The following is a 27,661-nucleotide window of genomic DNA, read 5'->3' on the forward strand; positions in this document are numbered from 1 at the left end:
ATTATATATATATATATATATATATATATATATATATATATATATATATATATATATATATATATATATATATATATATATATGTATATATGTATATATATGTATATATATGTATATATATATATATATATGTATATATATATATATATATATATATATATATATATATATATATATGTGTGTGTGTGTGTGTGTGTGTGTGTGTGTGTGTGTGTGTGTGTGTGTGCACTATTATTTTATATTATTTCTATGTGAATAAAATCACTTTTGCAAATGTGATTTAATGTGAACATCAAAATGTGATGTTTTGTTGACCCAAATTCCTTGCTGAACTGCCCAATTTCTAAAATGTTAATGAAAATTATTGCAATAATTCTGACTGTGATAAAATCACTGCTTTAGGTATGTAAAACAAAATGTATTTATTTTTATAGACAAATTCAAGCTGTTGTTTTATTATAAGAGTGCAAGAAACACTGGGACTTTTTCATTCCTAAAATTGGACATTTTGAAAAGCATGTCAGTGTTTCTGATCTCTTGTGGTTCTCGGCATGGGTTTTTGTGCTAAGAAACAAAGCACCTGCCAGTCTTTCACACTGGCTCAATTTAGACAGTTAAAGTTGAACTTCATTCTGTTCTGTGTGTGTGTGTGTGTGTGTGTGTGTGTGTGTGTGTGTGTGTGTGTGTGTGTGTGTGTGTGTGTGTGTGTGTGTGTGTGTGTGTGTGTGTGTGTGTGTGTGTGTGTGTGTGTGTGTGTGTGTGTGTGTGTGTGTGTGTGTGTGTCTGTGTGTGCGTGTGTTTGTGTGAATGCGTGCATGTGTTTGTGTGTGTGTTTGTGCTGTTATCATGGTGTTTTCATGTTTAGAACAATATTGCAGCTGATTTTTTAGCTTTAGCTTTGGCAGTTTTTGAGAGAATATTCTTCTTTCCTCACAAAAAAAGAGCTATATATTGAATAAGCATTCTGTCTCCTTTGGTTCCTCCCTCCTTTTTGGCAGTTTTTTAGATTTGCATAGCTTATCCGACAGTCTGAAAGGGATTTGTTCCTATATGACAAAATCACATAGGCAATTCTCTTAAGCTTTGGAAAGCTGTGGGACTAGATCCCCATTTGGAAATGAGATTAAAAGGCTCAGTAGTTCAGGGCTTTTTCAGTTTATCTGGAATTTAAACCTTTCATGACTTCTTTGGCATCATTAACTGTCTCACCATGTCCTCTGCGCTGCAAAGTGCTTTTCAATCAAGGATGCTTTGAGCTGAGATAGAAGAGCGCAATGATTTTGAACTATGACTCAGGAATCGCTTTATTCACCTCACGATGGATGCAAGGGCATCCCAGAATAAAACTTGTCATTTTTGTTTATTTTTTTCTTTCTGTTTCCATGCATGCATTCCTTGCTAAATTGTTCTCTTTATATAGGCACAGTGCTTTTTAAATAATTATTATAAATTGCCCATTTCCTCACACTAATGCATTGGCTCATTCATTCTTTTTAAATCCATGGTCACAAAGAACAAATTGGAATAGAAGGCAGAATCAATCACCGTAAATATGTATTTGACCTCAGTTGGCACTAAGGCATTTCACATTTAGCCCACTAAAAGCTGTTGTAGAAAATGTACCATATATAAAAATCTTGTTGCGTGGTTTTTATATACAGTGTAATAAATATAATAATGAAATCTATGGGCACTATTTAATGATCTAAGCTCAGAGTGTAAAGCGCATGATGCAAAAGCATTAAGGGCATGTCCGAATTCTTATTTGCTATTTTAGGGACAGAAAAATATGGTTTGCACCCTGGCACATGGCCTAACAGGTTTGTGCTTATTCTCTTAATGAGTTATGGGTGTATTTTGAGCATAACGTGCATCAGACTCTCATTCCCTTTAAGAGTCAGTGGCGCCATGCCAGTGCATTTGCTATTTACATGGCGTAAGTGGAAAAACTGAATGCTTTACTAGTGAGAAACAGTTAAACAGACCATCTGCACCATGATAAAGTAGCTTCCTCAATTCAGCCTCTTTACTTTTTTTTACTTTACTTTTACTCTTAACTTTACTCCTTTACTTTCGTGGAGTAAGGAAACGATGTTGTACGCACTGCACTGAAGACATCCATCACAGTCTATGTATTTAATTTTATTTGTTAACGCAAAGATTTGTTTCTAAACTATTTCTAAATTCAGTTCTAATTTCCAGCAAACGAATAAATGATCAATAATAGCAAAGTGTGGTCAAAAACATCCTATTCTAATGCCCCATGGTGATGCATACACTCAAAAAAAATTTAATTAAACTACTTAATTAAAATGAGCTGAAACAACACAATTCTTGAGATTTCTTTGGGACAACTTATTTTTTTATGTTCAATCCACCTAAATTTGTTAAAAGTGTTAAGTTAACTTAATAGATTTGTGTTGGGACAACATGAATGAATTGTGTGGAACCCTGCTTTTTTTTTTACAGTGTACGTCTCCAAAACCTGGTGGACAAATCTAAACTTAGTTTTATTAAAACAAATATAAATATGCATATAATAAGTAATATTGATAATAATAATACTAATACCATTATACAAATGCAAATTGTCTTTATAGACCGGTACACCCATGAGTGCACAAAGCGGCGCAAATGGATTTGCTATTTAAACAACATGGTGCAAAACATGAAAATTGGGGTTGCGTTGGTCTTGCACCATATTGCGCTGGGGGTATGATAGGGCTCTTTAAGTCTGTATTATCTAAAAACAAATATATATATATATATATATATATATATATATATATATATATGGCCCCTCTGAATTATTAGCCCCCCCCGTTTGTTTGTTTTTCCCCAATTTCTGTTTAACAGAGAGAAGATTTTTTTCAACACATTTCTGAACATAATTGTTTTAATAACTCATTTCTAATAACTTTTTTCTTTTATCTTTGCTATGATGACAGTAAATAATATTTGATTATATATTTTTCAAGACACTTCTATACCGCTTAAAGTGACATTTAAAGGCTTAACTGGGTTATTTAGGTTAACTAGGCAGGTTAGGGTAGTTAGGCAAGTTATTGTATAACAATGGTTTGTTCTGGAGATTATTGAATAAATATAGCTTAAAGGGGCTAATAATTTTGACCATAAAAAGGTTTTTAAAAACATTCAAATTGCCTTTATTCTAGCCGAAATAAAGCAAATAAGATTTTCCCCACAAGAAAAAAAAGTATCAGACATAAATTTCCTTGCTCTGTTAAACATCAATTGGGAAATATTTAAAAAAGAAAAAAATCAAAGGGGGGCTAATAATTCTGACTTCAACTGTATATATTATCCATCATCTTGGAATTATAAATATCTGTCTGTAGTTTTTCTCAAAATTAAGTTAGCATTAACATTCTTATCGATTTGTCAGCAAAACATTTCTAACATTATATAAATATAAACCAATTTATAATGACCTTTTCACCTATTATTTACAATTTTAAATAATTACAGGTCAGAATAAGTATTTTACTTAATTTTTACCTAAATATATGTTTTTATTCTCACAAAAAATCGATTTGAAGCATTACAATACACACAGTAAGTAATATTAGACGATTTGAATGCTATCACTCAATTGAATGGGCATTATCAGTGGTTATCAGATAGATATGGGTCAGTGCAGGCCTTCTGTGCCTACTGGTAGCCTCAAAAGGCTGTTATCATCCATTCACATAGTTAATCAGCTATAGATCACATATGGCTGCAGCCGGAGGTTAACGAGAATTATTTATATTATTTATTAAATTTCCCATCAATTGTATTTTATTAACGTCTACCCATACACCAACCCTAAACCCAACCATCACAGTAATGTAAAAGCAGATCTGGAGTCTTCTCTATTAGTATAGCTGATTAACCAGGAGAATTATTTATATTACTAACTAAAGTTTCCAATTAATTGTGTTTTATTAACGTCTACCTCAACCCTGAACCCAACCGTCACAGTAATGTAAAAACTGATCTGGATCTGGAGTCTTCTCTATTAGTTTAGCAGATTAACCATGTGGATGGATAATAACAGCCTTCTGAGCCTACCAGTAGGTGCAGAAGACCCCTACTGGCCTATATCTATCAGCTGATAACCACTGATAATGCCCATTTAATTGAGTGATAACATTCAAAGCAGGTGGTAATATTTTGTCTATGTAAATAAAACCACTTTTACTTTGATGTCTTGTTTTTGACCAACATACCTATCAAATCTCCCAATTTGCTAAATATAATGTAATAATAATAATTGTAATAAATCAGACTTTACAACTAGTAAAATCACTGCTTACTCTTGGTAACACACTCTTATACTAGTGTTTCAGGAACAAAATCCAAATGATCCAAAGTGCAAAAGAATGTTTTGCTAGTTTGTTTTAATTATTGGTTCATGTAAATTCACTCAGTAGTTATTCAGTAGTTATATACCATAAATCTTTCATTGTGTACTTGTAAAGCATGTCATGTTGCCCAATGATGAGCAGTTTAATCGTCTGAAAAATTAGCTTTTTGTCAAGCTACCCTCTCCTTTCCTCAAAATTGTCTTCTATTGAGCTGATCAGACTGGGACTCTGTGATTTAAGGAATCTGCCACCGGTGAGTTAAGAGACTCTGTGTCCTGTGCTCTCTGCATTGCTGGTAATAAATCAGGTGTCTCGTCAGCTGTAGCTAACTGACAAAATCAATACGGATGCATCCAGGGACAAGATGTGCTACTAAGATGCATTACCAACATCTGGGCTTTGATCTCCAATACGAATGAGGTCAAGTGAAAAGGTGATGGTCAGAAAATGTGTGTTCTACACCCAACCTGCACCTAAAGAAATTGAAGAAGCGAGGAGGTGAAGTTTATAATATAGTATACAGTGCATCCGGAAAGTATTCATAGCGCTTCACTTTTTCCCCATTTTTTTATGTTACAGCCTTTTTCCAAAATGGATTAAATCAATTTATTTCCCCATAATGACAACGTGAAAAAAACTTGTATGAAATTGTTGCAAATTTATTTAAAAAAAACTGAAAAATCACATGTACCTTTAGAGAAAAGCAGGCACCGCTCATCACCAGCCTAATACCATCCCTACAGTGAAGCATGGTGGTGGCAGCATCATGCTGTGGGGACGTATTTCAGCAGCAGGTACTGAGACTAGTCAGGATAGAGGGAAAGATTAATGCAGCAATGTACAGAGATGTCCTGAATGAAAACCTGCTTCAAAATGCTGTTGACCTCAGACTGGAACGACGGTTCATCTTCCAGTAGGACAATGACCCAAAGCACACCACCAAATATCAAGTGGCTTTACAACAACTGAAGGTGAATGTCCTTGAGTGGCTTAGCCAGAGCCTAGACCTAAATCCTATTGAACATCTCTGGAGAGATCTGAAAATGGTTGTACATCGTTGCTTCCCATCCAACCTGATAGAGCATCAACAAAGTATTGAGCAAAGGCTGTGAATACTTATGTACATGTGATTTTTCAGGTTTTTTATTTGTAATAAATTTGCAATAATTTCATAAAATCTTTTTTAACATTGTCATTGTGGGGTATTGTGTGCAGAATTTTGAGAAAATAAATGAATTTAATCCATTTTGTAATAAGGCTTTAACATGAAAAAGTGAAGTGCTATGAATGCTTTCCGGATGCACTGTATATCCAAATAAAGCTTGAAATATGTACTTTTAAATTAACCACGCGCACTTGAAAACAAAAGTTTTTTAGTTTTGTAATCTGTATGAAACTAAGGCGAGATACAGTCAATCCTGTCAAACGCAACTACTCAAATGCCCACAAACTTGTAAACAAAGAGTTGCTGTCATTTCTGGAGGAGATTCACCATCAAGACCAAGTTATGGATTACTTCAGAAGACCAGTGCAATCAGACAAGCATTATTTAGAGAACGATAGAGTGTAATACGGCCATGAATGAGGTTGGTGTCATAATCTTTTTCAGTTTGAGTGCGCATGCGCATTCGCTTGGGCAACCTGAAAATATGCCGAATTTGTTTGATTCGGACGTTTAGAAACGAAACCTATGAGACAGTTGTTTAATTTTATTGGTGATTCCAAATACTGTATGTAATGTAATCATAAGCTTGGCTAACAGTTTTGGAGCATACTGCCCGAGAGGCATTTCAAAGATGGCCGCTGAGTGAAATGACTTGCCTTAAAGGGACTTTGACTTAATTTAACTTAACAAATATGTAGAAATACAGTAAAAAATGTCTTACTAATTGTTTGTTCATGTTAATAAATAAATAAATCATTAAATAATGGACCACTATTTTTAAAATTTTTTCTTTTTTGAATGAAGTAAACTTCAAGACAAATTCCCGTGTGCACAGGGTAGAGAGCAGTGAACACTATGTAGGGAACATGTTGCTCTCAACACAGTTCCTTGTTGGAGCTCTTTTCTAATGAGCTTGTTATCTAAATCATGTGTGTTAAACGAAAGAAACATGTGAAATATGCAGTGCAGAGTGTCTCGGTGACCAGGATTGAGAACCGCTGTAAAAAAGTGTTACTATTTTTGTTTGTAATATCTTCAAATGCCTTGTATCAGTAGAATTAAAAGAATCAGCGATTAATTAGGATAAAGAATGTGTTTCATTTTGTTGAAAGAGCTTTACTCATTTAATGCATTTTTTGTTATAACAGCTGCTTTGTATGTGAATCAACGCCCACTGTGAGCGAAAATTATGCCCTTTCAACCTCCCATTTTAATGACGTTCAAATAGTGAGTGACTAATTGTAGAGAAGCTTGTTCTTTTGTATAAATTTCACCCTTACCAAAATACTGGAAAATTTCTATTGTTTTGCTTTGCGGTTGAAAATATGGCTTCCTGGGAAGTGATGCTTTTGCTGGAAAACCTTTCTCAACACTCTCAGGTTGTCTCAAGTAAGCTTTTTAGGTGTACTGTATAAGCACCTGCTGCAAGCAAGAGTATACGGAGCTTATAACTTAAAGTGTGAAGGTGTATTTTATCCCATTTTCCACGCAGGTGAAAATCAACCTGTCAAATTCCTTATGAAGCCTAAAGCTGACAGAAAGCATTGTGTGAACTTGCCATCCCTAGCTTGGGGACAACAGAAAACAGACATGCAGTTTGGGGAAAACAGACATGCAGTTTGGAAGGAAGCCTAACTTCTATGCTGGGAATAGCATTTTTGAAATTAACCTGTATTTATTTATAACTCTTTCTATCTGTATCTATTCTGTATCTTGTTCCTGCAGTGGAAAAGTATTAAAACACTGTAAAAATAAATAAATAAAAAAATTAAAAAATAAATAAATACTGTAGACCAAGATAAAAAAAAACAGATAAAGCAAAAGAACGAAACCAGGAATCATGAAACAGGACAAAAGAGAAAACTACTGAGCAATGAATGTTAATGAGTGTGGTGCTTAAAGGTCTTGTGTAATGCTTTTAAATGTGTATTTTATATTCGAAGCTTTACGTAATCTTAACTGAAACATTAAGACAGGGGGCGGGACATATAGTAGTCCCATCCTCTTTATAAAAAACTGCAAATATTGTTTCATTTTATCACAGTTCAACCACAGTTCACATCAAATCAAAAGCAAATGAGAATTATCTTGAAGGGGGAGGGACATGTCAGATACTATAGAGCATTTGATTGGTAAGAAGATTTGATGTGAAACTGAAGAATGAGATTGTCAAAAATATTGTTGATCCATTTAGAGAAAGTGACAAATTGCAAGCTTTGGATATTTATATCAGATTTATAACTTCAAAATCTAAATTCTGTCACTGTTTTAGAGCACACTAGCATATATATATATGCTTAAAACTAACATGATACTAGCATGAAAAAAAACGTTATTTTATTTTCATGGGGCCTTTAAAGGTGTGGTATGAAATATTGACACAGAGTGGTTGAACTAGGTATTGTACTCCTAATTCAAAACCCGGTCCTTATTTCTGAAATTTCTATTTTGGAGACTGTTGCTGTCCTCCAGATGTTGTGTTTTCAGCCGCAGCCATATACATTGATGTAGCCTTCATGACTGAAAAGAAATATGCTGTCCAAGGCAACCTGGTGTGACAGAATATAATTGGGTAAACTGACAGTGGGCGGATTATACACTGAAAACCCTAATAAGTTGACTAAACTAAATTAACTGAGTAAACTCGTTGCCTCAATTTAATTGAGTAATGGAGTCTTACAAAACTTGCATATTTAGGTTCATTTAACTTGCCGGTTTTGTAGACTATACTTAAATTGTTCAGTTCACCAAAATTAGTACTTAAGTAGATTATACTTAAATTGTTCAGTTCATCAAAATTAGTACTAAAACTGGCAAGTTAAATTAACTTAAAAATGCAAGTTTTGTGAGACTCCATTACTCAATTAAATTGAGGCAACGAGTTTACTCAATTAATTTAGTTCAGTCAACTTATTAGGGTTTTCAGTGTGTGTAATAATATACTATGAAAAAATGTTTAAATAATTTTTAAACAAAAAATAAGTAGCCATTTATTCACATTATGATGAATAATTATACCTTAAGCCATTTGTTTGCACATATTAGAATTTTACAGTCAAGACTACATTTGTAAAAATGACCTATTACCTTCAATTACCTTCAAAGGATTAATTATGATTATTTTGAGCTCACTACACTTAAAATCTCCAGTTTTTCATCTCAAGTTTTCATTTTCATGGTACATAAGTTAAATTAACTCATATTTTTAAGTGATAGGACCAAAATGCTAAATTTTAAGTTATGTTTAGTCAACTTTACTTAATTGTTTAAGTAAAGACAGCATGAGGGTTTACAGTGTAGAGAGCAAAACAAAGACAGACATTCCAACACAGAATGCACATTTTCAAAAGAGAACTAGAAAAGTAAGTTCATGGACAAACTTTATGGTGGCTTGAGAAAGCCTAGTCTGAAAATTTGAAGTTTAAAAGTTTAAATAATTGAAGTAGTTTGAAGATTGAAACAGTTGGCATAGATAGATAACTACATTTACAGTATGTTAGCATGTTTCTAGTATGGATTAGCATGTTTCTTGCTAGGTGGTTGCTAAGGGTTTCTGTCACGGATTGGCCAGGCTCTTCCACCAGCATCACGCAAAGATCACCATCACCTGAGTATTAACCACACACAGCTGCACCCAATCACTCATAGTCACTATATAAGCACACACCTCACTTCACTCAGTGTCCGGTCTCGTTCCTACGAAGCGGACTCTGAGTGAACACCTCCTGGTAATCACTAACCCTCGATATCCGTATATTGTACTTATCTGCTCTCTGTCTCTCCTAGTTTGTCCAGTGTTCCCGGAATCCTGTTTGCCTTGTGTTTGTCGTCAGTCTGTCTTCCCCGCAAGCCCTCTGGTGTGTGCACTCGGTCTCCCTCAGTATCAGTCATCCAACCTGCCACCAAGGATCTCTACGAACAACCAGACTCCACTCACTTCTCCTCCATTCTACTTATGTGCTTACATGTTGTAAATAAACATCGTTAATATCTCACTCACCTTCCTTGTCCGTCTGCTTCCCATAACAGAAGACCGGACCTCTACAATCAACAGCATGAGCACTCACGATCCCATTCAAGAGTTGGTGGACTCGTTGAAGAGAGTTTTATTGCCATCTACTCCACTTCCCGAAGCACCACCAGCACCGAGCACTTCTTCACCGTCCACCCACTCATCCAGTCCCATGGCTCGACCAGCGCCCTACTCTGGCGGGGCGGAGGAGTGCAATGGATTTCTTTTGCAATGTTCTCTCATATTCACCATGCAACCTGAGTTATATCCCACAGATTGGTCCAAAATCGCATTCATCATCTCCCTTCTCTCTGGATCGGCTCTTCGGTGGGCAGAAACCATCTGGCAACAGTCTGGGCCGGTAACCAGCTCCATTCAAGCTTTCATCAAGTACTTTAAGGAGGTTTTTGGTCGTGCAGATGCCGAAGTAGCAGCTGGAGAACAGCTATACCATCTCAAACAGGGAGCCATGTCCACTCAGGATTATGCGCTCCGGTTCCGTACTCTGGCTGCTGCTAGCGGATGGAATGAGCGATCTCTCATCACCACCTACCGGCTCGGACTGGAGCCCAGCCTCCGACTACAGCTAGCAGCCCTCGACGATACCTTGGGGTTGGAGAAATTCATCCAACTATCCCTCCGCTGTTCCGATCGTCTGAGGGTATACCAGCACGATCTTCCACCTGTTCCCCAAGCACTCCTCCGTTCGCCAGAGCCAGCAGTCCCTCCAGAACCTGAACCAATGATCATGGAATCTGGTAGACTCACCATCACTGAGCGACAGAGGAGGCTGACCCGGGGTCTATGTATGTACTGTGGTGCCGAAGGACATGTCAGGCTGGACTGTCCCATTCGTCCAGCACGTCCCTTGGTGAGTGTATTCAGTTCCCCCATTGAAAAAATGCATCCTCTCACCACCAATGTCCAGTTAACTACCCCTTCTGTATCTGTTTCAGTCACGGCCCTCATTGACTCCGGGTCAGCTGGAAATTTCATCTCGTACGCCCTCTGTCGCCAGCTCCATCTTAACACCGAAGCCTCGACGCACGTCTACCAGATCCAACCCATAACCAACGCAATCCATTCCCAGGCACGTATCCATCGCAAATGTGAACCTATCTATCTCCAAGTGGGATTGCTCCACAAGGAGGAGATCCAATTTCTGGTTCTGGAGGGTGCATCCATGGACATCATTCTAGGGCGCCCGTGGCTGGTGAAGCACGATCCCATCCTCTCTTGGGGCACAGGAGAAATAAAGAAATGGGGTGAAGACTGCAAAACCAGATGTTTTCCCGACCTACCTGTTCAACTTCAGAAACCACTTACCATCTATGTCACGTCTGTCGAAAGTCCAGTCAATAAACAATCCATTCAAATCCCGAAGATCTACTCCACATATGAAGACGTTTTTTGCCCCAAGAGAGCTTCCCAGCTACCTCCACATCGGCCATGGGACTGCGCCATAGACCTGCTGCCAGACGCTCCTATGCCCAAAGGTAGGATCTACCCGTTGTCCCTTCCGGAAACTAAGGCCATGGAGGAGTATATTCAGGAAGCACTGAGTCAGGGGTATATCCGCCAGTCCACGTCACCCGCTGCCTCAAGCTTTTTCTTTGTGGCCAAGAAGGATGGAGGGCTGCGTCCTTGCATCGATTACCGAGTTCTGAATCAAGGAACAATTAAGTTCCGGTATCCCCTTCCTCTCGTCCCTGCGGCCCTGGAACAACTCCGATCCGCCAAGATATTCACGAAGTTGGACCTCCGCAGCGCCTACAATCTGGTCAGAATACGTGAGGGGGACGAGTGGAAGACGGCGTTTGTGACCCCTACAGGGCACTACGAATACCTGGTCATGCCCTATGGTCTGGTCAACGCCCCCTCCGTATTCCAGAACTTCATTCACGAAGTCCTCCGGGAGTTCCTCCATATCTCCGTCATAGTCTACATTGATGACATCCTGATTTACTCCCGGAGTGAGGCCGAACACCGCCACCACGTTGCGGAGGTCCTACAAACCCTCAGAGACCATCAATTGTACCTCAAGGCTGAAAAATGCTCCTTCCACCTACCATCTGTTCAGTTCTTGGGGTACATTATTGATCAGAAAGGGGTTCGCATGGACGAGGGGAAGGTCACTGCCGTTGTCTCCTGGCCACAACCAACAACTATTAAAGAACTCCAACGATTTCTAGGGTTTGCCAATTTCTATAGACGATTCATCCACAACTACAGTCTCATTACCGCTCCGCTGACCAACCTACTCAAAAATCACCCCAAGAAACTCTCCTGGCCTCCCGAAGCCGATGCAGCCTTCCAAACCCTCAAACAATCATTCACTCAAGCTCCACTCCTGACTCACCCAGATCCTGAAATCCCGTTCGTGGTCGAGGTAGATGCCTCGACAACTGGAGTTGGAGCCATCCTGTCACAACATCAAGGTACACCAGCATTACTCCATCCATGCGCCTATTTCTCAAGGAAGCTCAGCCCGGCGGAGAGAAACTATGACATCGGGAGCTATTGGCTATCAAGCTTGCCCTGGAAGAATGGCGACACTGGCTGGAGGGAGCTAAACATCCTTTCCAGGTGATTACAGACCATAAGAATCTCCAGTACCTCAAAGAAGCCAAAAGACTCTGTCCTCGTCAGGCCCGATGGTCCCTGTTCTTCTCCCGATTCCAATTCTCAATATCTTACCGACCTGGGTCAAAGAACATCCGAGCGGACGCACTTTCCCGTATTTATGATCAGCCGGAAATCATGGAGACCCCAGCCAGAATCCTCCCAGAACAGATCACGGTCTGTCCCATCACCTGGTCCGCTCCTACAGTCGTCGCCACTCCCGAATCCAGGACTCCGCCGGGCTGTCCCCCCAATCGTCGTTTCATTCCTGAAAACCAACGGGTAGATCTGATCCATTCCACCCATACATCTTTGGGCACAGGACATCCCGGGACCAACAACACCCTCTCGCTGCTATCCCAACGCTTTTGGTGGCCGCACATGGCGAGGGATGTGAGGAGATACGTTCAAGGCTGTAGAGAGTGCGCTATGTCGAAGAGTCCTCGCCATCTACCTGCAGGTAAACTCCATCCCTTGCCCATCCCAAACCGCCCCTGGTCACACCTAGGAGTTGACTTCATGACAGATCTCCCATCATCTGAAGGTAATACCTGCATTTTAGTCATTGTCGATCGATTTTCCAAATTCTGCCGTTTGATTCCCTTGAAGGGTCTGCCCACAGCCCTGGAAACCGCCGAAACCCTATTCAACCATGTCTTCCGATGCTTTGGGTTACCTGAGGACATAGTCTCGGACCGAGGACCCCAGTTCATCTCCAGACTATGGAAAGCCTTCTTCAGACTCCTAGGTGTGACCGTCAGCCTCTCGTCTGGCTATCATCCACAGACCAACGGCCAGACAGAGAGGAAAATCCAAGAAGTGGGGCGGTTCCTCAGAACATTCTGTCACGGTCATCAAAACTCCTGGAGCCAGTTTCTGGGCTGGGCGGAATACGCCCAGAATTCCCTGCGGCAACCTACCACCGGACTTACGCCATTCCAGTGTATTCTGGGCTTCCAACCTCCACTCTTTCCCTGGGATGGCGAACCTTCTGATGTCCCCGCAGTGGATTACTGGTTCCGGGAGAGCGAGAGGGTCTGGGACGATGCTCATCACCATCTCCAGAGGGCAGTTCGCAGAGCCAAGGAGGTCTCCGACAAGAGGAGGATTCCAGGCCCTAGCTATGCGCCGGGGCAGAAAGTTTGGCTCTCCACCAGAGACATCCGCTTGCGACTGCCCTCCCGAAAACTTAGTCCCAGATTTGTTGGTCCCTTCACCATTCTGGAGCAGGTCAACCCCGTCACGTTTAAGTTACAGTTACCACCACAATATAGGATCCACCCCACATTCCACGTGTCACTCCTCAAACCCTTTCACAACCCTCTGATTCCCTCCACAGAGCCTGGCCATGAAGAGGAACCTCCTCCCCCACTGATGTCGGAAGTCGGATCCATCTACAAGATCAAGGACCTTCTACGGTCCCGACGTCGTGGTGGTCAGCTGGAATATCTTGTCGACTGGGAGGGATACGGTCCAGAGGAGAGATCTTGGGTCCCCAGATCAGATATATTAGATCCTGCACTTATGGAAGAGTTCCACTCCAATCACCCCGAGTTTCCAGCACCTCGTGGACGTGGTAGACCACCACGGCGTCGGAGGTATAGGCCCTCAGGAGCGGGCCCTGGGGAGGGGGGTAATGTCACGGATTGGCCAGGCTCTTCCACCAGCATCACGCAAAGATCACCATCACCTGAGTATTAACCACACACAGCTGCACCCAATCACTCATAGTCACTATATAAGCACACACCTCACTTCACTCAGTGTCCGGTCTCGTTCCTACGAAGCGGACTCTGAGTGAACACCTCCTGGTAATCACTAACCCTCGATATCCGTATATTGTACTTATCTGCTCTCTGTCTCTCCTAGTTTGTCCAGTGTTCCCGGAATCCTGTTTGCCTTGTGTTTGTCGTCAGTCTGTCTTCCCCGCAAGCCCTCTGGTGTGTGCACTCGGTCTCCCTCAGTATCAGTCATCCAACCTGCCACCAAGGATCTCTACGAACAACCAGACTCCACTCACTTCTCCTCCATTCTACTTATGTGCTTACATGTTGTAAATAAACATCGTTAATATCTCACTCACCTTCCTTGTCCGTCTGCTTCCCATAACAGTTTCTGAGTTATTACTAGGTGGTTATTTTATTTTCATTGGGCCTTTAAAGGTGTAGTATGTAAGATTGACACAGAGTGGTTGAACTAGGTATTGTACTCCTAATTCAAAACCCGGTCCTTACTTCTGAAATTTCTATTTCGGAGACTGTTGCTGTCCTCCAGATGTTGTGTTTTCAGCCGCAGCCATATACATTGATGTAGCCTTCATGACTGAAAAGAAATATGCTGTCCAAGGCAACCTGGTGTGACAGAATATAATTGGGTAAATTGACAGTGGGCGGATTATAGAGAGCAAAACAAAGACAGACATTCCAACACAGAATGCACATTTTCAAACGAGAACTAGAAAAGTAAAGTACATGGACAAACTTTATGGTGGCTTGAGAAAGCCTAGTCTGAAAATTTGAAGTTTAAATGTTCAAATAATTGAAGTAGTTTGAAGATTGAAACAGTAAGAAGATTGAAACAGTTGGCATAGATAGATAACTACATTTACAGTATGTTAGCATGTTTCTAGTATGGATTAGCATGTTTCTTGCTAGGTGGTTGCTAAGGGTTTCTGAATTATTACTAGGTGGTTGCTAAAGTGTTGCTGGGCGTTTGCTAAGGTATTCTAGGTGGTTGCTAAAGTGTTGCTAGGCGGTTGCTAGGGTGATCTGAGTGATCACAAGGTGGTTGCTAACATAAATTAATATGGTTATAGTATGAATTAGCACGTTGCTTGCATGTTTCTAGTATAAACTAGCATGTTTTTAGCATGACTTTAATATGAATTAGTTATTAGGTATTATATTTATAGCATGAATCAGCATGTTGCTTGTATGATTAGTATGTTTGTTAGTAAGTTTTTAGTATGGATTAGTATGTTTCTGTGGTTCTATTATGGATTAGTAGGCTGTTAAGTATGTTTCTAGTATTGATTAGTATGTTTTTAGCATGGATTATTCAGTGTTTCTCAACTATGTTCCTGGAGGACCACCAGCTCTGCACATTTTCCATGTCTCTTTAACCAAATTCCTGATCACACCTGATTCAGATCATCAGCTCATTAGCAGAGATTGAAAGACCTGTAATGGGTGTGACAGACAAAGGAGACATCCAAAACATGCAGTGTTGGTGGTCCTCCAGGAACATGGTTGAGAAACACTGGATTAGTATATTGCTGGAATGGATTGGTATGTTATTAGTATGTCCAATTTAAAGTCAATGGCAGTTTTTTTTTTTTACGATGAAAGTCTATGGGACAGCTGCTAGGGTGCCATAAGTGGTTTCTAGGGTGTGGCTAGTAAGTTGAAAGGTCATCGGTGATTGGCAGATTGGTAGTCTGAGTTAAATGAGCCAAATCTTAAGCCTGTATGACAGTCTGGTGCAAAGTTCACAAAGTTCACAAAGGTCACAAAGTTTGGTCTAATGTAAAGTCAGTGGGACTTTGAATTTTTCGGGTCAGTTTTCGGAAAACCGCAAGTCGGATCAGTTGGAAAAGATATTACAAACCGAGTCAGAGCAGTAAGAAGGTCTGGAGTAAGTTTGTTTTTTTGTAGCTTAACAGTATGTTGGCTCCCTCAAGGCACCATAATGCCTGACTTTAGCAGTGTTTTTTCAGATATTTTACAAGTATGTTCACGTAGTATGTTTCTTAAATATCTGCAAAAATAGGTTTAATGTACTTATGTCAAAAACAGCATCTTTACATAGTGTGTGTAATGTGCTGTGATATCAGAGTTCGGTAAATGACTAACAGCTGTGAGCTGCATCAGTGCAGGCCGTTATGGGATGTGTAGTCCGAGTGGCTGGTGAAGTGAGCAGATCTCTCTAGTGTGTCTTGTGGGCACTCCACATGATAATCAGGAAAATAATACACTCTAATTCCCATATATGTGAACACGATGGCTTTCTTCTTCAGCTAACAGATTGTCTGAGACTGAAACTAATGATCAATAAGCTGTGCTATCAGCCAAAATTGCCACACACCAAAGATAATGAGGTGTTATGATACAAAAGAGATTTTTTTTTTTGTTTGTTTTCTCAGTGTCCTCCTGGTTTGAGCCCGATGAAGGATGGCACCGGTTGCTATGACCACCACATTGGCATTGACTGCTCGGACGGCTTTAATGGGGGCTGTGAGCAGCTGTGCCTCCAGCAGCTGGCACCTCTGGAGGAGGATCCCACTCTCTACAACATCCAGATGTTCTGCGGGTGAGATTACACACTTTACATCCAGATCTGGACACGCTAACAGGGCTTCTTTTTTCATGGTCTCAGTCGTGCAGCAGGGAGTGCGCTGGTATTTACGCCTGCTGTTTCTGAAGACTGAATTACTGCAGTTTTCCTTTGAATAATGGCCTGAAATTCACAGCAAGTGCATTATGGTTTGTTCAGTTGATTATTCATGCCATTCACAGCAACTTGCAGTAACTATTTTTACACATATTTTCTCAGTCCACAGGGGCTGTTTGTGTGAATTGGTGCACATTTTACCTACTCACGCATTTATGTCTTTATCTATTTAGGAAAGTGGATTTAAACTAAAACGGGCAAATCTGAAATTGCTAGATGGAGCTTGCATTCACACATTCAATTGCTAAAATGTGGTAGGTAATGAATGCAGGGTAAATTGCAGGGTAAATGTACAGTCTGTTTTTTTTCTTCTGTAGCTTGCTAAAGCATCTTTGTCACATGCAGAAAAAAAAAATTTAACAATAAACTGGAGAAAATAGGGGTGCAAGGTTTGGAACTGGAAGTATTGGAACTGATAGCAGATCATCTATATATGTATACACTCACCGCAAACTTTATTAGGTACACCATAGTAGTACCAGGTTGGACCCCCTTTTTCCTTCAGAACTGCCTTAATCCTTTGTGGCATAGATTCAACGAGATGCTGGAAATATTCCTCAGAGATCACACAGTTGCTGCAGATTTGTTGACTGCACATGATGTGAATCTCCTGTTCCACCACATCCCAAAGGTGCTCTGTTGGATTGAGATCTGGTGACTGTGGAGGCCATTTGAGTACAGTGAACTCATTGTCATGTTCAAGAAACCAGTCTGAGATGATTCACGCTTTATGACATGATGCGTTATTCTATTGGAAGTAGCCATCAGAAGATGGGTACACTGTGGTCATAAAGCGATGGTCAGCAACAATACTCAGGTAGGCTGTGGCATTGACATGATGATTGGTACTAATGGGACCAAAGTGTGCCAAGAAAATATCCTCCACACCATTACACCACCAACAACCTGAACCGTTGTTACAAGGCAGGATGGATCCATGCTTTGATGCTGTTGACGCCAAATTCTGACCCTACCATCCGAATGTCACAGCAGAAATTGAGACTCTGAGAAATTGAGTATATTGAACCTGTGTGAATTGTAGCCTCAGTTTCCTGTTCTTAGCTGACAGGAGTGGCACCCGGTGTGGTCTTCTGCTGCTGTAGCCCATCTGCTTCAAGGTTCGATATGTTGTGGGTTCAGAGATGCTCTTCTGCATGCCTCTTGCATAAAAGTGGTTATTTAAGTTGTTGTTACCTTTCTGTCTGGCCATTCTCCTCTGACCTCTGGCATCAACAAGCCATTTGCACCCACAAAACTGCCGCTCACTGGATATTTTCTCATTTTCGGACCATTCTCTGTAAACAGTAGTGATGGTTGTGCGTGAAAATCCCAGTAGATCAGCAGTTTCTGAAATACTCAGACCAGTCAGTTTGGCACCAACAACCATGCCACGTTCAAAGTCACTTAAATCACCTTTCTTCCTAATTCTGATGTCCTTTTTGAACTGCAGCAGATTGTCTTGACCATGTCTACATGCCTAAATGCATTGAGTTGCTGCCATGTGATTGTCAGATTAGAAATTTGCGTTAACGAGCAGATGGACAGAAGTATAATGTTGAAAGAAACAATGTAATAAGTATAATTTTTGGATAGATTCCCCTCTAAACAAAAAATATAAAAATTAGTATGCATAAAAGCAATTAATATAAAAAACTCAAAAATGATACAATAAATAATATGATCCAATATATTATACGACCTTCAGAGGTTGAGGTCTTGATCTCTGCCTTTATTTCTTGATATGATCGTCAATAAGCTTGTCGATAATGTTCAGTTTTATGTTTAAAACAGCAATATAACAATAACAATATATAGTAGCATATAAGCAAAAATAACCTTATGTAAAAACAGCAATAGTGCTAAAAGAAACGTAATTTTTTTATAAAAAAAAAAAGAAAATAATAATTATATAGAAATCAAACTATGGCGAAGGAAAATGAATGAATATACAAGTCTGAAAAAATCCAAAGCAAAAAAGAAAAGGACACAACAAATAAAGTTTCCCTAATGAATCTTTGCTAAATAAAAGTAAACAAAAAAATAATAATAAAAAAACAAAACTTTTCATTTTTTTGTCCTGTCACAGTGACATGACAGCACATGCATCATTCCTTTCAGCAGCATTCCTTTCAGACTTTCCTTTAAAAGTCTGAGAATGTGACAACCAAAATAAATAGCTACCTTCTTACATCTTCTTCTCTAAAACGCCCAGTGTGACCTATTCAGAGTGGCTGAGATCATTCGCTGTTACAGCTAAAGGTGGCAAATGTGCATAATTCTCTTTTCCTCTGGAGATCCTGATAATGTGACAGGCAATCCGAAGCCACTTAAATGGTTGTCTGTGATGCGGATGTGATGACAGTTTCCTGTAAAACTGTAGTGTTACCAGGAGAAGTGAGAGCGTTTAAGCCCTGACGCCTCTTTCTCTCTGTTAGCTTGTGTAGAACAGAACAGACGTGACAGCGATGTTTCAAAGGCCCATAAATATAAACGACTCCTGTGAACTGTCACACTGCTGGGATGATAGTGTTTTGCAGGAAATAAAAAAAGAATTGCCGATCTTATTACTTGCATCACCTAGTAGTTTTGAATGTACTACTGCTTTACATTGCTCTTCTCCATGAGGTGAAGACTTTATCAAAAACAAACGAATGAATGAATGAATGAATTAATTAACTAATAAATAATATATATATTTTTTTATTAATGAATGGCTAGGAGTTAATCTGATTTAATAAACACAAATGCATTACAGTACGCAATATGACTCATTGTATATTTTAGAATTTTAAGTGTTGAATTTGAATGTATAAATAAATAGAGTGCCTATAGTATGCACAAAATAATTGAAATAAGCTTTTATTTAGTTTTTTTATTTTAGTTTAGTTTATTACATTTATTATTAATTATCTGCATTTGCTGTATAAATAAAATGTATGCATACATGGCATGCATATTGTTATGATCACCAGCGATATAGCAGTTGCAGATCGTTGGAGAACTACAATTCTGCCACTGAAACGAACTACATCTCCCAGAAGTCATTGCTTCAATCACTCCTGTCACAGCTGACAGTCATTCAGTCATTCAGACACTGAAGCTACAGTCACACCGGGCTTTGTGTGTGCGAAATTCTGTCGTGCGGCGCTGCTAAAAAGGGGCGGGATTAAACAAGATCATTAGACATTTAAAAAAGCAAGCGATCGGTCCATGCTTTAAATTTCTGTCCAGAGAGGTCCTGTTTTGATCCTCGATTGGTCTCACACAGTCAAGAGATGCGATCTCGCAGGTCAGAGTTCACCAAGCTTGAACTTTGCACCACAGCGACATGCGAAACTTGACGCATGACCTTGCGTTTCCGGTCTGATGCATTCGCGTGCGTATGAATGGAAGTCTATGGGAGGAAAAGCCCAGTGTGACCGCAGCTTCACACAAACACACAACTGAAGATTAAAAATTTTTTCATGGACTATTTATACACCCCAGTTTCACACTCACATTGCTGAGTCTTGTTATTCTTATATTTCTTATTTTGCCACTTCTGTGTTTTTGAGCTTTGCTTTGATTTATCATTTACAGTGGTCCCTCACCATAACACGGTTCACCATTCGCAGTCCCGCAGTTTTAACCGATTTTTTTTTTTTTACAGTCCATGGTGTTCTGCGTCCTGATTACCGCATTGTGTTCTGCATCATGATTGGCTGTCGACCATTGTCAGTCAATCTCCTCCATGCCGCGTCTCATGTACAGTACAGAATGCGTTCAGCTTGCCAAATTTACCTGAATCTTCGATCGTTAGCAGTGTGACTCTGAAGTGCTGTACTGTATGTTTGCAAGTTTTCTCCCCAACAAACTCCATAACATTGACGAAACATTCTGCACCGTCAAAAGCACCCACGGTAGCACCCATAGAATAAGAGGAAGTTGCTAACCATCGCACAAAAAGTTAGTTAAGACATGCTAGTTATGAAAGTGTTTAAACAAAAGAGAAAAGTGTGAAAATGTTAATGCCTATCTGAGAAAAGTTTATAAAGTGTGTAGTGAGGGGTTCTACAGCCTTAAAACAACTATATAATAATTGTAAAAAATAAAGCATACTACTTATCGGATTTCACCTATTACAGGCTTTTTTTTAGAATGTAACTTGATTAACAAGAGACCACTGTATGCTGTTCTGCCACCTGTCCTGACCATTCGCCTGTGACTCTGACTACGCTCTTGGATTACCTGTTTTGACTGCCCCTGCCCCTGTTTTGACTGTTGCCTGCCTGACTATTCTCTTTTAATAAACTGCATGTGGATCCTTATCCTCGTTGTCATACATCCTAGTGTTACACATATATAAAGATATATATATATATTTTTTATTTAAAATTAAATAGGCATATTTAAAATGTTTATATATTTTTTCATTAATATATTAAAATACTGTTAAGTTTATAACAGATAAAATAATAAATATATCTACACATGTTTTAGTTTTCTTTTTAAGTTTCATAGATTCTGAATGATCAAAATAAGGAACAAAAAGTAATAAAGAATGAATTTATCTTAACCTCTGACTGACAGTGCTCAGTATTATTTTACAGTATATTGGCAGAAAAGCACTCTGCTGTATCTCTGATGTGTTGATCTCCTTTTTTCTTCTCATTCCTCCTGATGTTTGCAGATGTATTGAAGATTATAAGCGAGGGTCAGATGGCCGCTCCTGTCAACCGCTGTCAGAGGCCTGCACAGAGGGACTGGACTGTGGGGACACAGCCGACATCCCAGCCAACCAGACTGTGTTTGGAGACCTCTTTTATGGCTATAATAACCACACCAAAGAGATCACATCTGGACAGATTCTTAAAGCTACTTTCAGGTGAAGTTTTGCTATGTTCATTAAAAGATGACTTAAGTTCACCCATTTCACAGATTGTGCTGAGATAATGTGGTGGTGAATTGTCTTATTATATTTCTCTTTGATTTACTAAGTCCGTGGTTCCTATTTCCAGTTCAGCATAATTTGTATAAAAATGTAATTTAATTTGATTTAAATTTATTTAAATTAATTTAATTTAATGTTTTTGTCTTAAAAATAAAAAAATAAATAAACGATATGAGCATAAAAACAGTAACATCAATAGGCACATAATAGGAAAGAACATAGAGAGTGTAACTATATATGTATATATATATATATATGTATAAAAAGAAATTTTGCCTAATTAAAAGATGCTACCACAGTTGACCCCACTAAACAAGATTAAGAATAGGACCGTTTTGATTCCCCCTCCCCCTGAAGAGAAGGGCTTATGCTTCAAAAGACCTAGAAAATAAATGAGTCTTAAATTTAGACTTAAAAATACACAGCGACGAAGCCTTTTTAGTTCTAATGGCAGTGCGTTCCAGAGGCGAGGACCTGCTATGGTAAAAGTATGTTTGCCCCTACTTTTGAAGTGGGCCTTTGGAACTTTTAATAAAAACTGATCAGGGGAACGCAAGTGTCTGGATGGAGTATAAATAACAATCAGTTGGGATAAATATTGAGGGCCCAGACCATGTAGGGCTTTAAACACAAAGAGAAGGATTTTGAATTCGATTCTTTGTGTCACCTGTAACCAATGAGGAGACCTCAAAATAGGAGTGACGTGCATATTTGTTTATAAAAAAAAAACGTGTGCTATTTAGAAAGTAAATGTATTTAAAAAATATAAGTAATTTTAAAAAATGTAACATCATCCCTAAAGTGTTAAAAATCAAGACAAAAAAGGAAAAAAAAAATATTTTTTTTGTTGCAGTTTGGTAATAGCAAGGTTAATTGAATAAAATGGCCAGTGAGTATGTGTTGTTCTAACATTTAACTGTAGATCTTTGATGCATTACAGTTATGCTATCTGGTCATTAAGCCTTATTCAATAAAAGCATTATTCATGTGAAAATGAACACGGCAGAGTCTTGATCTAGTTAAACACAAAGACACTTTGAAGTTTTCTCTAATTGGAAAACGCATGCGATGTGCTCTGCGGTCAGTTCAGCCTAAAGGTCACCTTCCAAAGTCATTGTTGCCTTCAAATTAATCACAGAGTCTTACAGAAGCAGTTTCCTGCAGCAGTTTATCCGTTTACTCAACATGGTTTGATTGGCATGGTAGCGAGGGAGGGCGGCCTTGGTGATGGAGAAATGGTGGAGGAGAGTTAATATTATCAAGAAACGAAATCTCAAAAGCTCTGATCTCATTTAGAGGCACCCGGAGAGAAGTAGGGTTTAGACAGCCTTTGAAAAGCTCAACCGGCCCTCGTGCTCCAGGACTTACTCTCTGTGCTGTTCTCTCCACCTTTTGAGAGGCCAGACCTCATGTGTGCTCCAATTATGTGGAATGGTGAGAAGTAAATTAAAAGTGACCATAAGCAAGTTTGGTTTAATGGGGCTTAATTGGGCCAACTAAAGCTACTGGATCTCCAGCTGAACAAAAGGAGGCCATGGCAAGTTCATTAATCCTTCATAGAGTCTTGCAGTTCTGCAACAATTAATTTCAGACCTGAGGAAATGGTCAAAAAATGGTTTTCAGAAGGAGCAGTGGAGGGAAATCAAATGCTGTTTGATCTTCTAGAGTAAGGCATGAAAATGTTTAAAACAATATTTTGATGAATGATGTGGATGAATGAACCATTTAAACTATAGACTACAGATTACATACATCATAATCCAAAATCTGGGATCTTTTTTGTTTTGTTGTTTTGTTTTGTTTTTCATTTGATTTGTTTTGTTTTGTTTTTTATTTATATACATACATACATACATCATTCATTAATAAACCTTAAAACTTTTCTTTGCATTAGTAGCAAAACTAATATTATTTTGTAACTTTGTTAATTTGCTAAGGTAACTCTGTATTGAAAGGTGTATTTGCGCTTGACTTAATAGGCTCTATTTTAACGATTGAAGCTCAAAATCTAAAGTGCAGGTCACAAAAGCATTAAGGGCGTTTCCGAATCCACTTTTACTATTTTAAGGACAGAAAAATATGCTTTGTGCCCTTGCACATCGTCTAACAGGGTTGTGCTTATTCTCTTAATGAGTTATGGGTGCATCAGAGTCTCATCTTTCATTCACTTTAAAAGTCAGTTGCATCGCACCACGGTGCATTTGCCATTTACATGGCGAACCTTGTAAGTGGAAAAACGGAATGCTTCACTAGCAAGAAAACAGTTAAACAGACTATCTGCAGGAGGATAAAGAACAAGCATCCTCCAATCAGCCTCTTTACTTTTACTCTTTACTTTACTCCTTCTGTGGATAAGGAAACGGTGTTGAATACACTCTGCTGAAGACATCTATTAGCCTACATTTAATTTAGTTTGTTAAGTGCAAAGGTTTGTTTCAAAACTATTTCTAAATTTAGTTCTAATTTTAAGCAAACGATTAAATGAACAATAATAACAAAGTGTGGGCAAAAAACTTAGATCCAAACACACATCCTATTCTTATGCACTAAATGGCGATGTATACTTCTCCGAAACCCAACAGGTGGACAAATCTAAACTTTCTTTAATTAAAGCAAATATAAATATGCATATAATAAATAATACTACTAATAATATTAATAAAATTTTACAACATTTTGCAAATTGTCACAAATAAACTGAAAAAAAGCCCTCCGATATTTTTATTTCTGTATTTTAATCCTTTGATATTTTTTTCTTCACATGTAAACATATTTGTGTGTTGCTGTACATCCTGTGTGTATTGTGTAAGTGTTTGGACCCACACAGGTGCATAACTAATGCGCTCTGTGCTGGACTTTAGACAAGCTTTCAGTTGGTCAATGGTGTGGCCTATTTCAGTTCCTCAAAATAGCAATGCGCTAACAATGCGCCTTAACACATATTCTTTTTAGAATGGAACACCCATGAGTCCACAAAGTGGCACAAATGGATTTGCAATTTTAACAACATGGTGCAAAATGTGAAAATTACTGTTGCGCTGGTCTGAAAATAGCACGTCTTGCACCTTATTGCGCCGGGTGTATGACAGAGCCCAGTGACTTTAAATGTTGAATGAGTTCTTCATATTACAGTTGGATTTAGGACATTTGGTGCTAAGTTTAATTTATTTCCTGTGTCAAATCAAAGGTTTTTATCCTGAAATGCCTCACACAAGAATATCGTAACTGTTTATGGATTTCACCCCATGGTCTTCTCTTAAAAAATGTGAGATGTAAAATAGCAAATGATTTATACTTCGATATTACATCAACTCATATGTATGCAATGTACGCTCGATAAATTCAGGAGGAATTAAACATATACATACAGAGGTAATTCTGATTCATCTCATTCCAAAATGATGCAACAGGGGAAAGAGCGAGCAACTGCCAGCTAAAACCCATCCAGAGAGGTTGAAGTTGTTTATTATTCTGTTTTAAACTTACACATGCCGTGTGTTTCCTTTGGCGCTTCACCAAAAGTTGCTACCCACAAGTCTGGGTTGTCACACAGCAGCTGCTTTTACTATCTGAAAGGCATGGTTACATTTTCATGCTGTTTAATCCTGAATGTGAGGTGCAACACATTTCCTGTGACAACCTGCCCAAAAGACAATGCAGAATGTATTAGCTCCTGTTTGATGCTTTTTAGGTCAGTGGGGTTCTCTGACAGATGATCATGCTGTTTTGGAAGCTCTGGATTGCAGGAAGGGTATATTGTTGGATCTTTGCTGTCTCTGCAAAGTAACTTTTTATAAAGATAGGCAGAGGGCAGTCAGGAGACAGGGCAACTTGATGGATGTTTTTTTAAAGGTTAATTTTCATAGCAAGATAATTTGGACATGAAAGTGTCACTGAAGCTATACCGAACTCTTACACCAAATATCTCAACATGTGGTCTCTATATAAAGATCACTTTGTCTGTACAATGGAAGTTAATGAGGTCTAATAATGTTTGGATCTCAGTAGCTATGTTTCCATCTACCTATTTATATGCGTTTTAGATATGGAATTGGATATGTGCATAAAAAATATGGTTGCGAAAACGCCAAGATGCGCATACATTTAAAAAAAATGTGCATAAAAAATGCACATAACTGAGTAGGATAAACTTTTTATTCGATAAGAAAAGATGCGCATAACCTAGATGGAAGATCATGTGATGATGAAAATGTGTGCGAATGGACAAACCAGCAGGCTGAGCACATTGTAAAACATCTGAAATGTTGTTATGCCCTTTTCAGTGTTGTTATATTTTTAATTACCTCCAGAATTGTCCAGAGTGTCTGTGAATGTTTTTTCCAACCACAGTAAATTCCAGTTAATCAATAAGTGACAATTTTGTTCTCTTTAACTCGTGGGATAGAAAGCGTTGCTTTATTCACTCGTCTTTTATGCGCCATTCCAGTTTGTGCATAAATTTAATTTGTATCTTTGGATGGAAACATAGCTAATGTCTCTCAAAATGCACCTGCTCCTCTCCATATGCACCAGACATTTTCCTATTAACACTCTAGAACCATGTTTCTTGAAATGCATAGTGTGCTTTACGCAGGTGTAATGTGAATAGGATGCTGACAACAGAGGTGTGGATCCAAATGCAGGTTTATTGTTTAATTTATTGACAATCAGGAGCAAACAGATGTATGCAGGCAAATCCATAGTCGTAGTCAAATACACAGGCGATTGTTCAGTACAGACAGGCAGCAGACAACATAAACAAACAAACAAATAAGGCGAGGGTCAAAAACACTCCAAAGCAAGGCAAGGAAAACGAGTCGTAAAGTTCACAATTCAGCATAACAAGACTCAGCCATGAGGTGTGTGTGTGTGCGTGCGGTTTATAAAGTCCATGTAATTAGTTCATAAGCTGCTCCCAACCATAAGCATGTGTACTTTACTAAATGAGGATCAGGTGTGTGTGAGCGGTCCATGACTGGAACTTGAAGTCAATGTAATGGCGGATTTGTAGTCCGTTAGCAATCTGCGTGTTTACCGGCGATCTGCCAGAATTAGATTGCTGGTGATTGTGACAGCAGGTGAGTGGACTTGACAAACCCTGAAGCCCTCCATTCCTCTCCATATGCACCAGACACCCTATTACAAGTACATGAAGTAAACGTCTTCATGGAAAATGTGCTCAGAAGGGAAAAAAAACAAACATAGACTTGTTATATTTAAATTTAAGTATAATAGAAGCACTACAGGTCATGAGAGAACAGCGATATATAAATGGCATGAAAAGTCTATGTTGTTTTTATTTTTCTGGAATGAGACAAACAGGAAAACCAGTACATGAACAGATAATAATGGCTATTGTCAGTCAGTTAAGTGTTGACAAAACATAATGTGTCTTCAGATGTTGGGTGTCATCAGCATAGCAATGGTAGGAAAAGCCATGTTTCTGAATGCCAAACCCAAGTTATGTCATGTAGATGGAGAAAAGAAGTGGTCCTAGAACAGAGCCCTGAGGCACCCCGATAGCAAGATTTTGTGGCTTGCACACTTCACATCTCCAAGACATTCTGGATGACATACCTAGGTAAGAGGTGAACCACTGGAGTTCCGTTCCTGAGATACAGTTTGTTCTGAGAATTGCCAAGAGAATTTGGTAGTCTACCACATGAAAAGCAGTAGGCAAATCCCGCAAGATAAGCACTGAGGATTTAGATGCAGCTCCTGCGATTTTCATTGCTTCCACAACTGCAAGCGGGGCATTCTCAGTGGAGTGTCTGATTTTGGATTCAGACTGGTTGGTGTCCAGAAAGTTGTTGTGTTGTATGAAAAGACTTGTATGAAGACAACACATACATTTATATACTGCTACTCTTTTATGATTTGAAGGACTTCTTTTATTCTCACTTGTTCGTCACATTGGATAAAAGTATCTGCTACAGTAAATGAGTTAGACTTTAGCAAGTATGCAATATTCTGAATTATAATATAGCTCATGTTTCTTAGATTATCCACTCAGATCCATCTCAAAATACCAGCCTATTCTATTTGGTAATTGTCAGCTTAAGTTAGTTTGTGGTACATTTTGGGTTGCTACTACATACAGTATTTGCAAGCCA

The 27,661-nt window shown here is 38.9% G+C and overlaps 1 protein-coding gene across 4 annotated transcripts in view; it reads left to right on the top strand.

The window, feature by feature from the left end:
- Positions 1-27,661, top strand: part of astn1 (astrotactin 1) — a 433,021-nt gene that overhangs the window by 199,607 nt on the left and 205,753 nt on the right. For all 4 annotated transcript variants that reach the window (XM_056477943.1, XM_056477951.1, XM_056477959.1 and 1 more), the window contains 2 exons: positions 16,311-16,477; positions 21,288-21,482. In XM_056477943.1, the coding sequence (XP_056333918.1) occupies positions 16,311-16,477; positions 21,288-21,482 (362 nt within the window). The remainder of the gene's footprint in view (positions 1-16,310; positions 16,478-21,287; positions 21,483-27,661) is intronic.

This window comes from Danio aesculapii, chromosome 2 (genome assembly GCF_903798145.1).
Source record: "Danio aesculapii chromosome 2, fDanAes4.1, whole genome shotgun sequence".
NCBI lineage: Eukaryota > Metazoa > Chordata > Actinopteri > Cypriniformes > Danionidae > Danio > Danio aesculapii.